This window comes from Acomys russatus, chromosome 3, assembly GCF_903995435.1.
Source record: "Acomys russatus chromosome 3, mAcoRus1.1, whole genome shotgun sequence".
In the NCBI taxonomy this organism is placed as follows: domain Eukaryota; kingdom Metazoa; phylum Chordata; class Mammalia; order Rodentia; family Muridae; genus Acomys; species Acomys russatus.
The window spans coordinates 75,150,222-75,169,963 of NC_067139.1; the positions used below are offsets into that span (position 1 = coordinate 75,150,222).

General features: G+C 52.8%; 1 protein-coding gene across 1 annotated transcript in view; it reads right to left on the bottom strand.

Annotated features, from left to right (window-relative positions):
* Positions 1-891: 891 nt before the first annotated feature.
* Dlg5 (discs large MAGUK scaffold protein 5) overlaps positions 892-19,742 on the bottom strand; it is a 116,563-nt gene continuing 97,712 nt past the window's right edge. The window contains 12 exon segments of the mRNA XM_051142923.1: positions 892-1,419; positions 2,599-2,708; positions 3,490-3,599; positions 4,607-4,734; positions 4,962-5,105; positions 12,272-12,465; positions 14,386-14,556; positions 15,206-15,354; positions 16,282-16,465; positions 17,475-17,624; positions 18,507-18,640; positions 18,830-18,992. Of these exon segments, the coding sequence (XP_050998880.1) occupies positions 1,316-1,419; positions 2,599-2,708; positions 3,490-3,599; positions 4,607-4,734; positions 4,962-5,105; positions 12,272-12,465; positions 14,386-14,556; positions 15,206-15,354; positions 16,282-16,465; positions 17,475-17,624; positions 18,507-18,640; positions 18,830-18,992 (1,741 nt within the window). The 3' untranslated portion in view covers positions 892-1,315.

Here is a 19,742-nt window from a genome sequence, read left to right on the forward strand (position 1 = left end):
CTCTCTTCTCTTTTTATAAACAGCTGTGCAAGAAAATATATCCCTTTTAAAAAAATGTCAATAATGGCTAAACTACAATCTAACATCTAGAATTACAAAGAATAAAATGAAATCAAGGATTTCTTTGCTAGTAAAATGAAATGTTAGGAACAGTATTAAAATATAGGTCCTACCCCTATGACACATGGAACCCAATACAGTACCTATCAATAGGGCGCACAGTTGAAGAAGGGACCACATCAGCTCTTTAGCGGATAGATCTGGCATCCGAAGTGTGGGGGCGGGGAGTGGGGATAGATTAAAAAACAAAACAAAACCCAGAAGCCAATAAAGAATGGAAATGTCCTCGTGGAGTCAGGCTGCAAATGTTGTTGTAACCAAGATGAAAAAGCTCCCAGGTTTTCTTCTTACATTTTCAATAGACCAGTCTAACCATCACACCAATTATAAGCTCTCATTTCAAAATCTGTAACACGAATAGTTCCACACCAGAAAGAGCTGGCACACCATGCCAGTGTAAGCGTTACCTTGCAACCTTGCACTGACAAAGGCTGCCCGAACCTTGCTCAGAGCCTACAGGGAACAACGGCACGCCCCCTGCCGAGGAACCACATGGTGCCCATCGGCAGGTAGAGAAGAAACAAGAGGCCTGGGAGGCAAGAGAAAGGCCAAGAGGTGAATCTGCAAGAACGCCGAAGCTGCCTTCCCAGCGTGGGAGGAGAGTGCTGCCTCGGCAAGTCGGCCCCACCAAGGCACTGGTTCTGGTACCAACAGTGGTCTGAGCACCGGCAGCTGTGATGTCTTCCAGGAGAGGGGCCACCGAGGAGCAGGAAGTCTGTCAAAGCTCTGGTCCCACTGACCTCCTGTAGCAAAGCAGCACCCCACCCACCCACCCACCACCACAAATGAGGTTCTAGAATTGTCCTGCCCAAGACAGGAACATCAAACCAATAGACAGTGATAGAGGGGTTGGGATTAGGGGCTGGGCACCGACAACATGGAGCCATTCAAGTAAACATAGACAACCAAATACTTAGAAAAGGCTTTGTAAACTTGTGATCAGCAAGGTCCTGGCCACAGCACCTCTGCTGGGCTGGCTGTGGGAGGCTCAAGTCTTTTGTGTTTCTGCTTTTAAAGCCCACGCATGAGTACTGCCATCCACCAGGTGGGCCCAAATCTTTGCGGCTCTCTGTCTGACAAAGGAGGTGTTCCTGGAGTTCTGGTTCAGGGTCCTTCCCAGCTTGTCCACAGACAGACGAGCCAGCCAGCTGTCCCCAACGTCTGGTCACGGAGGTGCCTCTGACACAGCCTTCTGTTAGGGTGGGCAAGCGGGAATCCACAGGACTTTACTTTGCTCTTGACTGACCATGGCCAGGATCTGAGTGCAAATGCCTGACAGGGGTCCACCCTGGATGACCCCTGAGGAGAAGGCCATGAAACACAAGCAGGTTAGGTTGGCTCTAAGTAAGGCATGCCCCCCCCCCCACTAAGGGAAACGAACACAGCCTACACGAGTGCTTGCTCGTCTGTGTGTTCCTGGACTCTCTCCCGTATGACCATGCTCCTTCAGCAGGAATCCAGGCAAAGGAAAAGTCGTCCCCTAAGTATGGTGACTGCCTCACAAACTGCCCAACACAGTGATGAGGGAGGTGGGGCCAGGGCTGGCATGCCTTGGACTAGGAAGGGAGGTGGGAGATGGGCAGCATGCGGAGAAGGGGCAGGATGGGGGCAGGTGAGGACGGCCCCCCTTACAGCAGGCTCTGCAGGGCACAGGTGGGAGTTGGAGGAGGACCAGTGCCACCCCAACACACAGTGGGCAGAACACACCTTTAGAGGGCCAGGTACATTCCAAAAGTAACAAAGTTTATGTAATTGTATTCTGTTTAAACATCAATATATGAGTTTGGGCATGTTTAAATGTTTTGTTTTGTTTTGTTTTCTATTGGTGTACTGTTCTGTGACAAGCTGGAACTGAAATTGGGACCCGGCTGGGCCCCACTAGAAGGGACTAGATCCTCATCTTTTCTGTGGTGTGCTAAAATGCCCCCACTAGCTCCTACAAATGGCTGACTACATCCAATTGAGGCAGGGAAGCGGGAAAGCTGAATCAACAGGGTGGCCCATTCTGCAGCCAGAGATGCTGAACTGGCCTTGCTCCATGAACTCACTCCACCCTCATTCCCCACAGACACCTGGCCCTGGACAGCTGCCTGCAGTGCTGGTCCACCTGGCCCTGGACAGCTGCCTGCGCTGCTGGTCCACCTGGCCCTGGACAGCTGCCTGCACTGCTGGTCCACCTGGGCTCTTGGGGTTCCCGCTCTGCCTGGGTCACTCTGGTCACACTGCTGGGTCTGTGGGCTGAGACAGCTCCTCTTGGATGCTGTGGATGAGGTCAGGCCACGCCCAAAGGCTGGTTTGTGTGACCCTGCTACCTGGAACATCTCTGACACTGGCCTGGGTCTGTGGGCTGAACATCTATGCAACAGTGGGTATAGGGGCAGCTCAGCCCAGCCTGACCAAGACGGCTGGAGTGCTGTCACTCTCAGGAATGTCACCTGGGGAAAGCCTCAGCTCCTGGCTGCACCAGCACCCACTTACCTGTGAAGTACCGGCTATATTCCTGATCGATCTTCTGCGCCGTCTCGAACTGTTCTTTGGAATGCCTTTGCGTCACCTTGTCCCTCAGGTAGACAGGGTCTCTCTGCTCCCTGTAGGGGCAGCCAGGGAAGTAAAGGAGTCTTGACCCCACCCCTGAGCTCCCTCTTCCTTCCTTGGTCCAGAGTCTCAGGGTGGGCCAGGTAGGGCAGGGGATCCAGGGTGCTTTCAGTAGCCTCTAGGCTGCATGGGGAACTGTGGGCCGACAGGGAGTCTGGGCACCTCAGTACTCTACTGTCTGGACAAAGCCGTTGGCAGACATGCTAGCCGGCTCCAGACTCAGGCACCAGGAGCACACCAGCACAGAAAAGCCAAGCAGAGAGGTGCCTCAGCGAGTGCAGCTGAGCTAGACTTAGCTGAGCTGGACTTAGCTCAGGCTACCCAGTTCCTCTGGCCTTCTGTATAATATGCTGAGAGGAAAAGGGGACAGGACAGAGCGGGGGCTCTGCAGACAAAGCCAGCCAGCAGTGCTCATGCCCAAACACGGAGGCAGCACTAAGTTTGGCTACACTGCCTCTGCGTACAAGCCCAGGGTCTGAGGGGAGTGCCCTGGTTCCAGCATGGGACCCACCCCAGCAGGGGCCCAATGGGGCCAGGGGGACCCACCCCCAGCAGGGACCCAGCGGGGCCAGGGGGACCCACCCCCAGCAGGGACCCAGCGGGGCTAGGGGGACCCACCCCCAGCAGGGACCCAGTGGGGCCAGGGGGACCCACCCCCAGCAGGGACCCAGCGGGGCCAGGGGGACCCACCCCCAGCAGGGCCAGGGGGACCCACCCCCAGCAGGGCCAGGGGGACCCACCCCCAGCAGGGACCCAGCGGGGCCAGACACCTACTTGATGTGCTTGGCGCTCTTGAAGCGGATGAAGATGACGATGGGGTAGATGTGCATATGGTGCAGCCGCTCGATGGCATGTGGGGCGATGTCCAGGAGGCAGTGCCGGTTCTGAGGGACAACAATGTAGAGTGAATGTATCGAGCAGGCAAAGGGACCTATCCTCTGCCCCCCTGAGGAGCCCATCTTTGCCCCATACACCTGTGCCTTCCTGCACACTCAAAAAACACCAGGCAGCACAAGCAAGGTTTCTGGAAGACCACTTAAGCCAGAAAGGGAAACTGCACTGGGGGGTGTGCCTCTCTCCCCACCCACTGATGCTGCGGAGATGCGTGTGGGAACTAGCCATTGGTACACCTCAACATGCGGACTTTCTCGGAGCCCTGCCCTACCTGGGCTTCACAAACCTGTTACACTGAACAAGATGGGGACTCTGGGGCCTGTGGTTGGGGAGGGGAGCACACAGTGTTGTGTGGCTAAGACAGAAATATATCCCATGAGTCCCTCAGCCCCCAGAAGGGGCCTAAGAAAAACCACAGGCACCCTGCATGCAGCTCCCTCCGTTGACAGGCATGTGTGCTAACTGAAGCTTGTCCCTAATAACCAGCTCCAACTGTGAGCACCTCACACCGTCTGGTGGAAGAGGGAACTGCAGCCCAGAGAAGTGGCTGGAGAAGCCCAGAGGTCAGATCTGAGGAGCAGCTAGGAGCGGCTACTTAGGCCAGCACGCCTTGCAGCTGACTGACTCCTTGGCAAATGGATCCCAGGGTGCTGAAAACATCAAGAGACACTCTTGGCCTTTCTGGGGTGAGGGACCTAGTGGGTAGCTCTCTCGGTATACATGAGTCCAGGGACCCAGGCAAGAACGGTCTAGAAGGTCTCCCCAGAGCTCCAAGCTCTTCTCAGCACCCCTCAGCGAGCAGAGGCCGAAGGTACCCAAAGTGCTGGCACCTCCCAGGTCCTTCCCAGGGGTCTGTGTGTTAGTGGTGAAAGCAGAGCCTCAGAAGGAGACCAAGAGCAGGAGACTTCACACGGGTGAGCTAGCTGACGCTTAAGAGCCAGGGCAGAGGGTCCCAGGTAGCAGAGGAGCCCAGGCCTCGGGCCAAAGCCCTAGGTACCTTTTCTGTGATCTCCTTTATTGAAGCCACTGTGGTAACGTCAAAATGGCCACTCCTCCGCTTGTAGTCCACAAACAGGCAGTCTTTGACACCCCGCTCGATGGCTTGCTGGGAGGCCTTCATCACCTCTGTGTGGTAAGATGTAGAAGTCAAGGTACGGGGTGCACAGAGGCCCCCAGTGCAGAGAGAGCCACACTGATTGCCAGCATGGAGCCCACATGACTACCTGCTCTCCTGGAGAGAACAGAGGGCCACAGGCAGGTCCGTCTGCATCAGTGGGCCCCGTCGACTCTGCATGGCCAGAGCGGCAGGGGAACAAGAACGGACGCACCAGGCGGCACAGGGTCAGCCTTACCAAGTGGGCATCTGCAGAACTTCCCGGGCGCCTCAGTTACCAGCATCTCTTTTACCACATCCAGTAAAGGACCCAGGATGAGGACGGGCCGAAGAGAGGTACAGTCCACTTTCTGGACCCGCTGATAGGCCAGGCTCACTGAGTCTAAAAGACAGAGGGGAACAGAGTCACAGGCCCAGCCTGGACAGAGGAGAAAAGCAGAGCTGGGCAGCCATGCCTCGACTTTGCTCATCTTAGATAGGCCCACCCCCACCTTACTTACCTTGGGCAGGTCTGTCTTCTTTGTCTCACAAACCCAGGCCACTGATGGTGACCAGCTTGCCTAGCCTCATCAGGACCAACCCCACATCTCAGGGACACCAAGTCTTCCTCAGTGATTCCACATCCATCACGCCCTCCTCATGTCCTCTGCTCACAAGAGATGCACCTCCAAGGTCTGGAAGCCATAGCCTCCTCTCCAGGTATGGTTATATGAACCATACCTGGACGTAAAGGATAGAGGTGATGAGATGACATCTTTGGCCCCTGCCCATGGACCAGAAGAGGTGGTGCTGTGAGCCAGCTCTGCCCCAGAAGATGCTGACAATTCTTAGGAAACATCTGAGCCAGAAGACATAAGAGACCTGGGTTTTTAACACAGGGCCACTTCCCCTGAGCGGCCTACCAGCTCAGACTGTATGTCTCAGATAGATGAACTTCCTGTGAGGCTTCAGCTGCTGCCCTCTGGCTTAGTTCCAGTGATCAGGCTACCTCTCAAATTAGTTAAGCCACAATTTGAATGCACGCGCGCGCGCGCGCGCGCGCACACACACACACACACACACACACACGCGCGCGCGCCAAATGTGCAAAATTCTCACAGGAAGGCATGGTCAGAAAGCTAGCTGGGAACTGCCTCCCTAGAGCCTCCCTGATGCTGTAACCTGGCTTCTCAGGGTGACAAAGACACAAAGCATCCAGCCCTGCCCTTTGGAAGCTCCTGCTAACTGGGGCCACGAGGCAATGACAGCAGACACCCAGACAAACGCTGCAGGAGGATCCTCAGGGAAAAGAATGGAGGAGTTAGGGGAGCACTGCAGTAAGCTGGCTCAAACCGGATGAGGGGCAGCCAGCTCTAAGATGGGGACAGAGAAGAGCAGGCCAGAAGAGGGCACAAGGTGACTGTGACAGGCAGATGTAGGGAGCGTAGGACTCTGAGAGGGCTGCATACTTCTGAGGCGGTACTACAGATTGAAGATCGTGGCAGAGCTACCTGGAAGCACAACTACCCCACCCTGACCCCCACCCCACCCCCATCCCACCCACACCTCCCCCCCACCTCCACCCCACGCCCACCTCCATCCCACCCCCATCCTACCCCCCACCCCCACCCCGTACTCTGCAGAAACCAACTTCATGGGCAGAACAACAAAGTGAGTACAGTCTTGCCTCAACACACCTATCATATCCGGATCTCTGTGCTTTCATGTGAAGATTGACTACTCGGATTTCTATACGTTACTTCCTGATTGGGGCTGGTCTATAGTCTACATTGATGATCTTGGAATGCCCAGACATAACCAGTATTGTTCATATATCCCTGCACACTAGCCTCCTCAGATGTAGCCATTACTGTGAGTGAGCTGGAACTGCACCTTTTCACATGACTCTTACTACCATGGCTGATTTTTATAGGTTGAGGGAAAAAACCTAGTGAATATCATGTGAGTGTGTGTGTCTGTATGTGTGAGTATGTGTGTTTGTGTGTATGTCTATGTGTATGTGTGTGATTACATATGTGTGTGCCTGTGTGACTGAATGAATGGGGGGGGATGTTAACATCCAACAATAATGACATGATACCATGGATGGCTTGTAGTTGCATTTCCCCTCAGACTGTTTCTGGCATGCATCACAGGAGCTCATACCCCTCCCTTGAGGACTCAGCAATATTCCATGAACAGGTACAATGTAAACCTGGGCAGAGAGCTGCTGCCTAGACCATGGGGACTCAGGCAGAGTGTGCAAGAAATATCCATAGCAAGTGAGACAAAAATGGAGGTTAGGGTATTCACAGCCACAACCTGAGGAGCCAAAAATGCAGGGGGAAGGGAGGGGTGAGAACTAAGCCTAGGAAGCTGGGTACGAGTGCTCGCTATGTAAGCACGGAAGCCAAGTAAGTGTGCAAGCTAAGTAAGCATGCAAGCTATGTGAGCATGTTAAGCTAAGTAAGTGTGTAAGCTATGAAGCATGTAAGCTATATAAACGTATATGCTACGTAAGTGTGTAAGCTATGTAAGCTGTCTAAGGTGTGTAAGCTATGTAAGTTATGTAAGCATGTAAGCTATGTAAGCATGTAAGCTATATAAGCGTGTGAGGTGTGTAAGCTATGTAAGCAATGAAAGCTATATAAGCATGTAAGGTGTGTAAGCATGTAAGGCGTGTAAGCTATGTAAGTGTGTAAGGTGTATAAGCTATGTAAGCATGTAAGGTGTGTAAGCTATGTAAGCGTGTAAGCAGTAAGGTGTGTAAGCTATGTAAGTGTGTAAGCTGTGTAAGCATGAGAACTTGAGCTCAAATCCCCAGCACCAAGTAAAGAGCTGGGCTGGACCACCCAGCTATCACCCCAGCACTGCAGGGACAGAGATATGAGGACTGTCAGCCTAGCTCCACATTCAATGAGAGACCTTGTCTCAAAGAAATAGAGCAAGTCCTTCCCTGGCCTCTTTGAGTGCACACTCAACCATAAACACACATACCATATATGCTTTATTCACGAAACAATCTCCCCCAGCTCTTTGTTCAGTATTTTTCTAATTGTGCATGATGTGTGTGTGTGTGTGTGTGTGTGTGTGTGTGCATGCATGGAGACACACACACACACACACACACACACACACACACACACATCTCCATTACCCACTCAGAAATAAATATAAACAAAATAAAAAGAACTAAGTCTAAGTCAGGGGCTTCCCGCAAAGCATTTGCCAGATTCCAAAGTTCTAAGGAACACAACACAAAACCACAGAGCAGAGGCTCCACTGACTCTTGTGTGGAAAAGAAAGGCTGCCCCGGAGCCTCCATGGGAGGAGGCCCCCATGGAGCTGAGACTCAGGTGCCAGCTCTAGTTGTCAGGGTAAACTCCACACTGCACAGAAGCTGCAGCTGCGCCTGAGGTCAGCTCAGCCGCCCCTGGGACCCAGGTGGCCATCAGTGCTGGCTCCTGAGGCACAGGAAGGCTTAACTCTCAGCCTTAGCACATTTCCTGCCCTTCCATTCCAACCGACAACTTCCAGGTGTGTTTAGGAAGCAGACTGAGCAGAGCAAAGACGCCGCAGAGATGAGCAGCCGGAACAGCTGTTGGACAGTCCTCGCAGACGCCGAGTCTTTGCTATACAGAGAAGCTCTGGGAAGCGTTGACAGGAGGATGACCACCTTTTACACATAATCAAATGGAAATTCTCGCACTAGATATGACAATTTCTGCAACTAAGACATTGGGCACCAGAGATGAGCTGGACAGAGAGCAGAGCAAAGGAACAGTGAGAGAAAAAGGGTTGGAAAGAATAGGGGAAACCATGCTGAAGACACGAGACCAACAAGTCTGGTCAGGGAACTAAAAGGCACGAGATGTGAGAAGGCCATGGGAGCAGCCTGAAAGGAGCAACGGCGGCCACCACGGCCACCGAGAGTTGTCTCTGACAGCCGTAGACTTAAGAAGGTGAACACACCCAGGCAGCACAGGGAGTGCGGATGCCAGGAACAGAGACAATGCCAAACCCACAGGGCGTCAGCATGCGCCTCCTGAGAGCTGGCTCACTTCCCGGAAAGGTAAAGCTCCCCTGGGTCCCCTGGGTCCCCTGGGAGGAGCTTAAATGCCATCAGAACATGACATTTTGAGGCAGCCACAGGTGGAGGAGGAGGGGATGTAGAAGAGCAGAAGGAGCCATCAAGATAAAAGTGATGTGCCCACGAGCAGAAGAAGGTTGGCAGCATCTGCTCAGAGCCACAGGGCCTAGGACCAGACCCTCCTCTAATGCTCCGCAGGGCAGGGATGGCTGCTGGCACCTCGACTTGGCCTGTGGCACTGGTATCGGACACTGGGCTTTCAGAATGAATATGCATTGTTTTAAACTACTGTTTACAGTGATTTGTTACAGGAGCCATAAACATAAGCCCCGCTGTGTGTGTGCATGTGCATACATGTGTGCATGTGCGTGCATGTGCAGGCTAGATACTGACACTGGATGTCTTCCTTGATAGCTCTCCTACGGCGTTCACACAAGTGCTGGGGATCTGAACTCTGGTCCTCGGCACTTGCTTTACTCATAAAACTATCTCCCCAGTTCCTTGAACAGCATTTTTCTAATTGTGCATGATGTGTATGCGTGCGAGCGTGTGTGCGAGTGTGCGCACACGCACATACATGCCATGTGTGGGGGGCAGAGGAAACATTTATAGAGCTAGTCCTGTCTTCCCAGCTTTATGTAAATTCAGGGAATCAAACTCAAGAAACCAGGCTTCCTTGGCAAGCTCCTTTACCCACTGAACCATCTCTCTTAGCTCTGAGAACGGTATCTTAAAAGTGCTTAAGTAAAATGCAGTCAGCCCTCTGTATCCAACTTTGAGTTCATAGATTCAATCGATTACTTAGGAATAGAAATATTCAAAATGGGTATTATAAGTAATCTAGAGACACTTTAAGTATGTGGGAGATGCACTTAGGCCATATGCAAACCTCACATCTGTGACGCACGTGAGTTGGCAGAACACCCATGGATCTGGGTATCTAGAGGAAGCTGGTACCAATGCCCTGACAAACCACAGTGTGGTTGTGAACACCAATCTAAGAGCCTATATAGAAGAAAAAGTCTGGAAAATGGTTGAACATTGTCAGACAAAACAGAAAATACGTCAACGAGCAGAAAGCACACATTATAAGAAATATCGAAGGGAAGCAGAAAGATGACAAATAGAACCGGGGGAAGGAACAAACAGCAGCCAGGGTGGTGACAGCACCCCGGGAAAACCACTAATGCACGCTGAGGTGACCATAGCAATGCAACAGAAACTGGGGTGCTGAGCAGAGGTACTTTGGCCCGTGCTTCCGACTTCTCAGCAAACAGGTCCAAGTGATGGCCTGGGCTAGCAGGCAGTCAGGCATGTGGTGAGGGCCACTGAGGTCCTCAAAAGACTACAAACTGAAAACTGAGAAAGTACTAGAAATGTGAGAGAGACAAGGGAACACAGGTGGAACAGGCAAACACCCACACAAAAGGCAGCACCTGCCACTGCGACATTTTAAAAGTCCTGATTATACAGTAAGTGAAGACCTTTGCTCTGCTCATTTCGGTGGCATCTGACTGCCATCTGGCCACACTTTGCTACTCAAGCCATACTTTGATACAATGTGTTAAAATACAGCCTGCCACAGTAAGTGAAATAAAGTCTATCCTATCCACCCTCCCTTACCCTGCCCTACCCTACCCCAGGAACAGTAAACAAAACTAGAAGGAAATTCAAAGTATGAACTCTGATGGCCAGGAAAAAAGGATGAGTATGTAGAGACTAAGCGAGAGAAAAATGGGAGTAGAAATCAAAACATCACACACTATAGGTTTTCCAAAGGGGACACTACTGGAAATCAGACAGGATGTTTTTCTATGACGGAAGGGTCATTGCAGAAAAGACGGAGTAACTCAAAAGCATATGTTTCTACTAACTTTAAAATGAGTGGTGAGGCTGGAGAAATGGTCACAATCACAAACCATCCTTCCAGAGGAACGGGTTCCTGTGGACCCCGTTCAGTTCCCAGGACCCACATGGTAACTCACAGCCACCTGTAACTCAAGGCCCAGGGTATCTGACACCGTCTTCTGGCCTGTGTAGGCACTTCACACACACGGTGCACATACGTACATGCAGGTAAAACACTCATACACGTAAAAATAAATATTTTGAAGGTTTTTTGTTTGTTTTTCTTATAAGCAGTGCAGAACTTCCAAAGAACCGACATGGCCACATGCACCCACCCCTCACTGAACACACGAAGATGGCGCCTGTGGAAGAAAGAATTGTCTGCCCGAGAGCACAACCCAGAAGGAGGAGGGCAATGGTGGTGGGCAGGAAACGCAAGAGAAATCTTCTTGCCTTAACATGACGGCAACTTACTCTGCTAATGGCAGGATAGAAGCATTTTAGGCCTTAAAGGTAAAAAGGCAAAACTGAGCCAATGTTACCACCCAAGGCCTAGTGTTTATTTTCACATGTTACATTTGCATGCATAAAAACCCCACTGCGAGCAGATCACATCCTCCCATGGACTGCGGTCTATCCAGCTTCCTGATGGTGGCAGGGGACATTCACTGTGCTTCCAGTTAGTTAGCTGTTAGTATTTTGAGGCAGGATCTTACTATGTAGCCCTGGCAAGCCACGTTATTTTTTATGTAGGTCAGGCTATCCTTGAACTCATAGAGATCTACCTGTCTCTGCCTCCCAAGTGCTGAGATTAAAGCTATGTGCCACCTTGACTGGCAAGACCTTCATTTTAAAGATGAGAAGGAAGGAAAGAAGGAGAGAAGAAGAGGGGACCACCACTCCCACACCCCACTGCCCGGGGCCCCCACACCCTGTCTGCCAGGACAGGCATCTGGCCACACGGGCCACTCTGATGACGAGGACCTCTTGCCACTCAGGACTAACAGCCTCCTACAAGGCACAGCTGCCAGGAGGGTCTCTAACATTGCTGGCCCACAGCTCCAGCCCGCCTCAGACTCCAACCAGGAAGGGCCTTGTCAAAGTCACTGATGAATGGGTGGACTGAAGCAAGAAAGGCAGAGCCGTGACCGGCAGCAGCCAGATGGAGTGCGTGAAGGAGCAACCACATCCGCTGACCCACGGCCTCTCGCTGAACTGGGAGCTTCACCTTTCAGCTAGGCTGACTGGCCACAAGCCACCTCAATCTCTCTTCGTGCCCAGTGCTGGGGTCACGGACACACCATGCCTACATGGATCTGAACTCGGGCCCTCAAACTGGCATAGCGAGTGTTTCATGCACTGAGCCATCTCCCCTTCCTCCCAAGCCCTGACATTTTTACCTTGCCTTTCTCCTTCCTGAAGCAGCACTGAGGGTACAAATAAGCACTGTGGCCAAGAGGAGACCTTGAGGATTACAGCCGCATGCTGCGCTGACAGAGTCTCAGCACCATGCTCCAGCCCTAATGTCCACTTCCAGACAGTACCCAAGGGGCAAGTAAGCCTTGTGAAGCCCATGGTGAAGATGTGCCATCCCTGCCCCTGCAGCCCGTCGCAATGAGCCCAGAGCTTGCCTTCAAAGAGGGGAATGGAGTCACTGGAAAGGTTGTCCAGGGTGAGCAGGTCCTTGCCATCTTTGGACCCACTGCGCTTGTGTTTCTGTTTCCTTCGGAAGAAGGAGCGGCGAGCAGCTGCTGACAGCGTCTTCGCTGTGTTGTCATCTTTGACCTCGGACATGCTGAGCCTCCTTGAGAACTCTTGGTCCATCCTGCAGTCACAGAGAATGACAATTCTGAGAGGATCATGGCGAGGGAGGAAACTAGGTTTCCCCAACACCCTCCAGGCCTCCTAACGACTGGCCTTTCCAGTGCCCCAGGACCCTCAGGTATCACCATGGCGAAGGGGGACTCTGAAGAGAAGGGAGTGTGGGGGAGGGGACTGGGAGGAGAGACAGAGGAGGGCTGTGATAAGGATGTAAATAAATTAATGGAAAAACAAACAAACAAACAAAACCAAACTCCAAAAAAAACCACGGTCCAGCGTCAGTGCAGGTAAATCCCTACCACGAGACAGAGCTCAGGCCAGCTAGCTATGCTTCCTGTCATGGAAGGTATGGACACTACAGCTGGGATGACCATGAATCATGTGACTGTATCTGCATAAAATGCTGAAAGACAAACCTGCGGGTTTTAAGTGCAGTTGAAAGGCTCAGGGCTGGAGGGGTTAGTGTGTGCTGTGATTTGGATATGGGTTTTACTGTGACTGTTAAGAGTCTGCATGCTGTTGAAGACTTGATCCCTAGGGTAGCAGTACTGAGATGAACTACTGAGGTGTCTGTCTCTAAGAGACTGTGAATAGTGGAGATTGGTTAGGTCTCTACCCTCAGAAGGGATCAATGAGATCCTCTCAGAACCTCAGGTACTTCCTCCAATGGCAGGCTGTGAAAGAAAGAGCAAGCCTGGCCCAAGTTCTCCGTGCCTGGCCTGAGTGCTCCCTACATGGCCCGAGTCCTCCCTACCTCGCCCGAGTCCTCCCTGCCTGGCCCGAGTCCTCCCTGCTTCTTGTGGTGATTTGAATAAGAATGGCCCCAGCAGAGTCACACATTTAAATATTTGGTCATCAAGGAGTGGCATTACTTGAGAGGGATTAGGAGGTATGGCCTTGTTGAACAAAGTGTCACTAGGGGTAGACTTTGGGGTTCCAAAGGCCAAAGGCAGTCACAGAGTCTTCCTCTCCCTGCTGCCTGTGGATCTCGATGTGGAGCTCTCGGCCACCTCTCCAGCACCATGGCTGCCTGTGTGTCACCACGTTCCCCACCATGACAATAAGAAACTAACACTCTAAACTGTGAGCCAGCCCCAATTAAATGTTTTCTTTTATAAGAGTTGCTGTGGCCATGGTCTCTTCACAGCGAGCAACAGAACACTAAGGCACTCCTGTCTTGCCATAGGATCTCTTCTTTCCCTCTGCTTCCCTCCCATATTGTGAAGTGGCCAATGAAGTCTTCACCAGACGCTCAACAGATGAGGCCACCTGCCTTCATGCTTTCAGCCTCCACAACTGAGAGAAAAACAAATCTCTTTTTCTTGTGAACTTCTCAGCCTCAGGTTATTTTATTACAGCAAAAGGAAACAGACACAGAGTAACAGCTAATTGGGCTCGAAACTGATAACCATGGTTCAAAACTAACTCTGGAGGAGCTGGAATTGTGGTCCAGTTGGCAAAGTGCTTGCCTGGAGTTCTCAAGGCCTTGCGTTCAGTCTCCCGCACCACTTATACCGGGTGTGATGGCTCATGCCTATGATCTGAGCGTTCAAGAGATGGGAGCAGCACAATCAGTTCAAGGTACTTTGGCTTGGACATAGCAAGATTGAGTCTGAGCTACATAAGACGCTGTCTGTCTGTCTGTCTGTCTGTCTATAAATAAAGTGATGGTGAAGCTGGGTGCACACATCTGTGAACATGCAGGCCCCTCTGTCAGTCACTCGGGAGGACTCATCTGGTATGAGAATCACAGCCTCCTGACTCGCCCTGGCACTTCTGTCCTGACTCATGCTAGGATGCTCTGGGCCACGTGTGCTGAATCTGAAGCTCCCAAAGGTGCCAGTTCCCAGGCGTCGCAGGCCAGCATTGCTCTGTGAGGCCCCACACCATGTGGCGGCCCCTGCTGGAGATGGGGAAGACTTACACGTATTTGCTGGGAATCTGGCCACGCTGGATCTTCTGGGCGTGCTCATCCAGCTGCCAGGCCATCCAGGACCCAAACATGCCCTGGGGCAAGGTGTCGTCCACGTACAGGATGTCATCTTTCTTAAAACTCAGTTCAGCCTCCACCTCTGCCAGGCGCTCGTACAGGGCCCTGGACCACGAAGTAGAGAACACAGGCTGACGAGGCCACGCCACACACCTGCCTCTTAAAGGATTTAGGGGTGTCCCGAGAGGACTTCTCGCATACCTTACAGAGCAGGACAGGGTCATCACCTTCCCTTCTCTAACACTAAGGCTCCTCCCCGCTAGAGAAAGACTTCCAGCACCCCGTCCTTTCAGACACTTTTCATCTGCCTGTCCCTGAAATCAAAGCCACTGCTTCCTGCACTGTCACCTCCCTTGGATGGAAACACGTCACTCCTCACCTGCAGGACAGGAAGTATTACTCCTGAGTGTTTTCACCTACTCTGTGGTCTCAGGCAGCCCCGAGCCACTCATGGAAGATGGCTGATGCCATCCCACATCATGACTCCCACAGAAGCTACAGGAACCATGAGCACCTGAGAGCCATACACACTGCAGAGAGGGCTCTGTGGGACTGGGGGGCCGCAGGAGGAGAACAACCCACAAGGTAAGGGGTACCAGGTCTCACAATCTGTAGTCTCATGTAGACAAAAGCAATGCCAATGATGGCCTGGGCCCTGGCGCCAGGTAGCCCAGGGGATCCATTCACCCTATGAACTTTCCGCAGAGAGCCCCCCCCACTTCCGCCCCCCGGCCATGACCCTTACTACTGGCACCTGATGTAGAAGCTGTCGCCGGGCAGGCCCTTGACTCTGGTGAAGTCCTCACGGCGGTACTGCACCTTCAGGCGGACACTATCCTTAGGCCTCAGCATCTCCACATAGACGTCCTCCACTGTCCTGTTGCGTACATCCAGGTTGCCATACTGAGCAGGGTCAGGGTACAGGGGTCAGAAGGTTGGCAGAAGGGAAAGTCTGGGTACTCAGAGGGTTCCAGGATGGTGCCTGGTCTGAGACTCTACCTCCCTCCCCACCACAAGTCTCCACAGTGCCCACGCCCTATATGACTTCCTGGCTGCTAGATCCAATGGACCCACCTAACAATGAAGATCTCTACTTTCTGTTTATGAAGCCATGTCTTTACCATTGTGCTGGCTAATTTTACGCCAACTTGACACAAACTAAAGTCATCTGGGAGGAAGGAAGCCCGCCTGAGGAAAGGCTTCCGCAGACTGGGCTGTAGGCAAGCCTGCAGAGCATTTTCTTAATTAGTGATTGATGTGAACAGGCCCAGCACCCTGTGGGCGGGACCACCCTTGGGCTGCTGGTCCTGGGTTCTATAAGAAAGCAGGCTGAACAGGCCACAGAGAGCAAGCCAGCTGGTGGGCATTGGCATCAGTTCCTGCCCAGGCTCCTGCCCTGTTTGAATTCCTGTCCTGACTTCCTCAGTGATGGCAGTGTGAGCTGAAATAAACCCTTTCCTCCCCAAGTTGCTTTGGTCATGGTGTTTCATCACAGTGATCATAACCCTATTAGGACAGCCATCTATGCGCCATCTTCCCCAGGGGATGGGAGACCCAGAGAGTGAAAGAGAAAGACAGCCAAACCAGCCAGCTCGCAAGTCTGGGCACTTCCTTCTGGCTGTCCCAGATCAGGGTCAAGGCTGAGCGCTTGGGCTGCATCAGTAGCCCACCCCACTACCCATGGGCTTGGTAGTGTCCCTCACCTACAACATAAATAATCAGCCTTGACAAGCTCCTGGGTGAAGTGGAATTCCACATCCTGTGTCATGTGACAGGACACAAGCTGACAACACATGACCATGGCCTGGCACACACAGTGGTGGGACCCACCTCCAGGATGAGGTCCCCTGGCACGAGCCCATCAGGACCCTTGGCAGGACTGTCATCTTCCACCTCGGCCACAAACACCCCGTGCAGGTTCCCACCACACAAGTGCACCCCGAGATCCAGCTGGGATTTCTTGATGAAAACAATCCGGGGTTCAGGGGTCTTCTTGCTGGTATCTCCCACAATCCTTTTGGGAAGACAAATCAATTCTTTAGCGTATACAAGGAGAGAGGCGGACGTAAGTGAGGAGAGCCTGGCCAATGCCCTGCCTGCTCGCTTCACAGCTCTGCACTTCTAGAGAGCCAGCAGGTGAGCTGCTCGCGGGCTCTCCTCTATTGACTCAGTACGAGGTTGGAGGCTGAGAACGGACAGAGAGACAGAAGAAAGAGGGCAACAAACCATTGAGAAAGAACACGAGAAAGCCAGGAGGGGACAGAGCTAAGGACAATACCCATGCTTCTGGTTCCAGCTGTCACTCAAGCCTGAGGAGGCATGCCTTCCTTGACTGAGCTTGCCTGCCTTGGCCTCACTGCTCAGACACAGCCCACTCAGGGACACACTCAAGCAGTGTCTATGCCAACTCATGCAGGGGGTCTTGTCACCAAGAACTGAAGGGTCGCAGGTGAAGCTGGGAACGTGGTGAGTAAGCCAGACACACCTTTGCAGACCATGACTGGGATATGGATGAAGAGCCCATCCCTGATGACAATTTGCCTGTGGCTAAGTTCTAGGGACAGTGATCTCCAGGCAGAGCTGCCTCACTCTGCATGACAGTGGGACTTTTTTTTTTTTTTGGAGAGGTGGCAATTCTAGGTAGGTTGACACAAGGGTCCCCTGAGAACACACTCTCCTGACACTGCCACCTTCCCTAGCTTCTCTAAGGACCCCCCAGTGCGCTCACAGGGACTGGTCATACCTAGCTGACAGCTCTCCCTGCCACAGAGCTCAGCTATGGCTGCCTCTCACAGCACTGCCAGTACATGACAGGACGAGCTGGCCAGAGCCAAAGGGCCTTCTGGCTGATCAAGGTGTGATGTCTGGAGACAGAATGGGAGGAGGAACTACAGGAGAAGGGGAGCAGCACATGCAAAGAGAAAAGAGAAAGGAAGAAGAGAAGGAAAAAAGTGAGGCCTGGTGTGGGCTCTGTCCCACGGGGCAGTTGGTCAAATGAATGCACACAGCATGCCTATGCTGACCTGGAGCTGGGGGTGCTCTGCTTGGCTGGGGGGGTGCCAGGGCCTTCATCCTGTTCCATCAGTGGGTCAATGACAGAGGCATGCTCTGGAGTCGCAGCACTGTTGCTCTGGAGAGTAGCGTAAGGGGTGGCAGCAGGGTCCAGGTGGGAGCTGGGGGTGGAAAACAGAAGGAATATGATGCATACACGCAGCCAGAGCCACCACCGTCCCCCTCCCTGCACTGCCAACAGGCCCAGACTATGAATAGGGAACCTGTCTTTATACACCGAATCCTGGAAAGACAGACACATGAGGAGTCTGGACTTGTGCCACCTGCCCCACAGGGTCTGTCTGTCTCCCGTGAGGGACCCTCTCCTAGGTGTCCAGCCTAGAGGACGCGCAAAGCCATTTTCCCTTCCCGTCTCATTTGATTCTCTGCCAAGGCATGTGTGGTGGCTCTATAGGACATGTGGCCCTCCTGCCATCTACTCTGGGACCCACAGCTTAGGGGTAGGTACAGGCAGGTGTCCAGTGCTTGCTCACACACAGAGTCAACTGCTGAGTATGAATCCTGTGCTAGGGACTCAGCCGTTGGTTACCACAGCTCCCCCAAACCCCAACCTCCCGTACTCTTAATGTTTCAGGAGGAGACACCCTCTCTCTGGATACCCCTTGCCCCAAATTCCAGGTGATTCATCTTCCCTTACTAGAATAATCTCAAAAGCTTGGAACTGGCATCAGGTAAGTAATCACCTTTTGCACTCATCCCTCCATCCCAGCCTGGACCAGCCCCCACCCAGGGAAGCTCACCTGGAGCAGGATGCTCATCCCTGCATCCCAGCCTGGACCAGCCCCCACCCCGGGAAGCTCACCTGGAGCAGGATGCTCATCCCTGCATCCCAGCCTGGACCAGCCCCCACCCGGGGAAGCTCACCTGGAGCAGGATGCTCATCCCTGCATCCCAGCCTGGACCAGTCCCCACCCCGGGAGGCTCACCTGGAGTAGGATGCTCATCCCTGCATCCCAGCCTGGACCAGGCCCTAGGAAGCTCACCTGGAGCGGGAGTGACTGTTGAGCTGGTGAATGTGTGGGTTGTACTGGGCCAGGATGGTAATAGTATCACACTGCTGTCCGATGATGAGCCGGGCCTGCTGCTCGGTGGCACTCCTCAGGTTTATGCCATTGAACTGGGAAGATGCCCAGGGTGGACTCAGTGATGGGCAATGACTGAGGCAGTGAACATGGACTTGGGGATATTGCATTTTAGGGAAAAAGAGAAAGGAGGGAGGGAGGGAGGGAGGGAGGGAGGAAGGAAGGAAGGAAGGAAGGAAGGAAGGAAGGAAGGAAGGAAGGAAGGAAGGGCCACTCCCGCTTACTTCAAGTAACTGGTCCCCGTACTCAAGGCCAGCCTGGTGGGCGATGCTCCCTGCGGTCACCTTGGAGACATAGATGCCACCCTTCTCTCCACTCACAATGGAGATGCCCAGAGGCTCGGAACCCTTCTGCACCTTCACGTGACGTGGTTCCTCCAGGAAAGGCCTGGAAAAAGGAGCCAAAGAGTTCAGGGACTCGGACCCAAAGCAACAGATTGGGAGGCTGCGATCCAGCATGCAGTCAGCAGTGTGAAGGAAGGCCCAGAGCTCAGGTGTTCTGATAATGACAGGAGATGGCAATCAGCTTTGGACAAAGATACACATTTCTGAAATTCCATGCAATATAAACACAGTACATCCAAACAAACATAGAAAAGACAGAGAATGGTTTGTATGAACTATTTCTATGGGACACACACACACAATTTTTTTTATTTGATGAAAGGATCACCTTGGGATATGCACCAGGCATTTCCCATGGAAGAGGTTTTGAAAACACCCACGAGGGAAAACAGATGGCTCTGCAGTTACAGTCTCTCCCCGAAAAGACGGCATGAATAGCCAGTTCCTATGTTTACAGGTCCCCGGGGTGGAAATGAAGGCGCTATAAGCCATGAGGAGAGGGCTGAGGACAGCAGAGCAAGGATGTGCCCATGCATTTACTAGCCAGGGAGCTGTCTCCCATATCCAGGGTCATGAAAGGGTGTGAGCGCCTCATGTCAGGCCAACCTCAGACTCCTCAGCGAGGAGAACCTGGGCCTAGCGGCCACGGGCAGCCTCAGAAGGAATCTGTGGTGGAAGAGACACATGACAGACAAAGGTTAGGAGAAGAGACACAGAGAGAAAGACCACACACTTGACAGACAGAAGACCCAGGACTCTGCCAAGGCCTCCCTGTAGCTGCAGCTTCACCGCC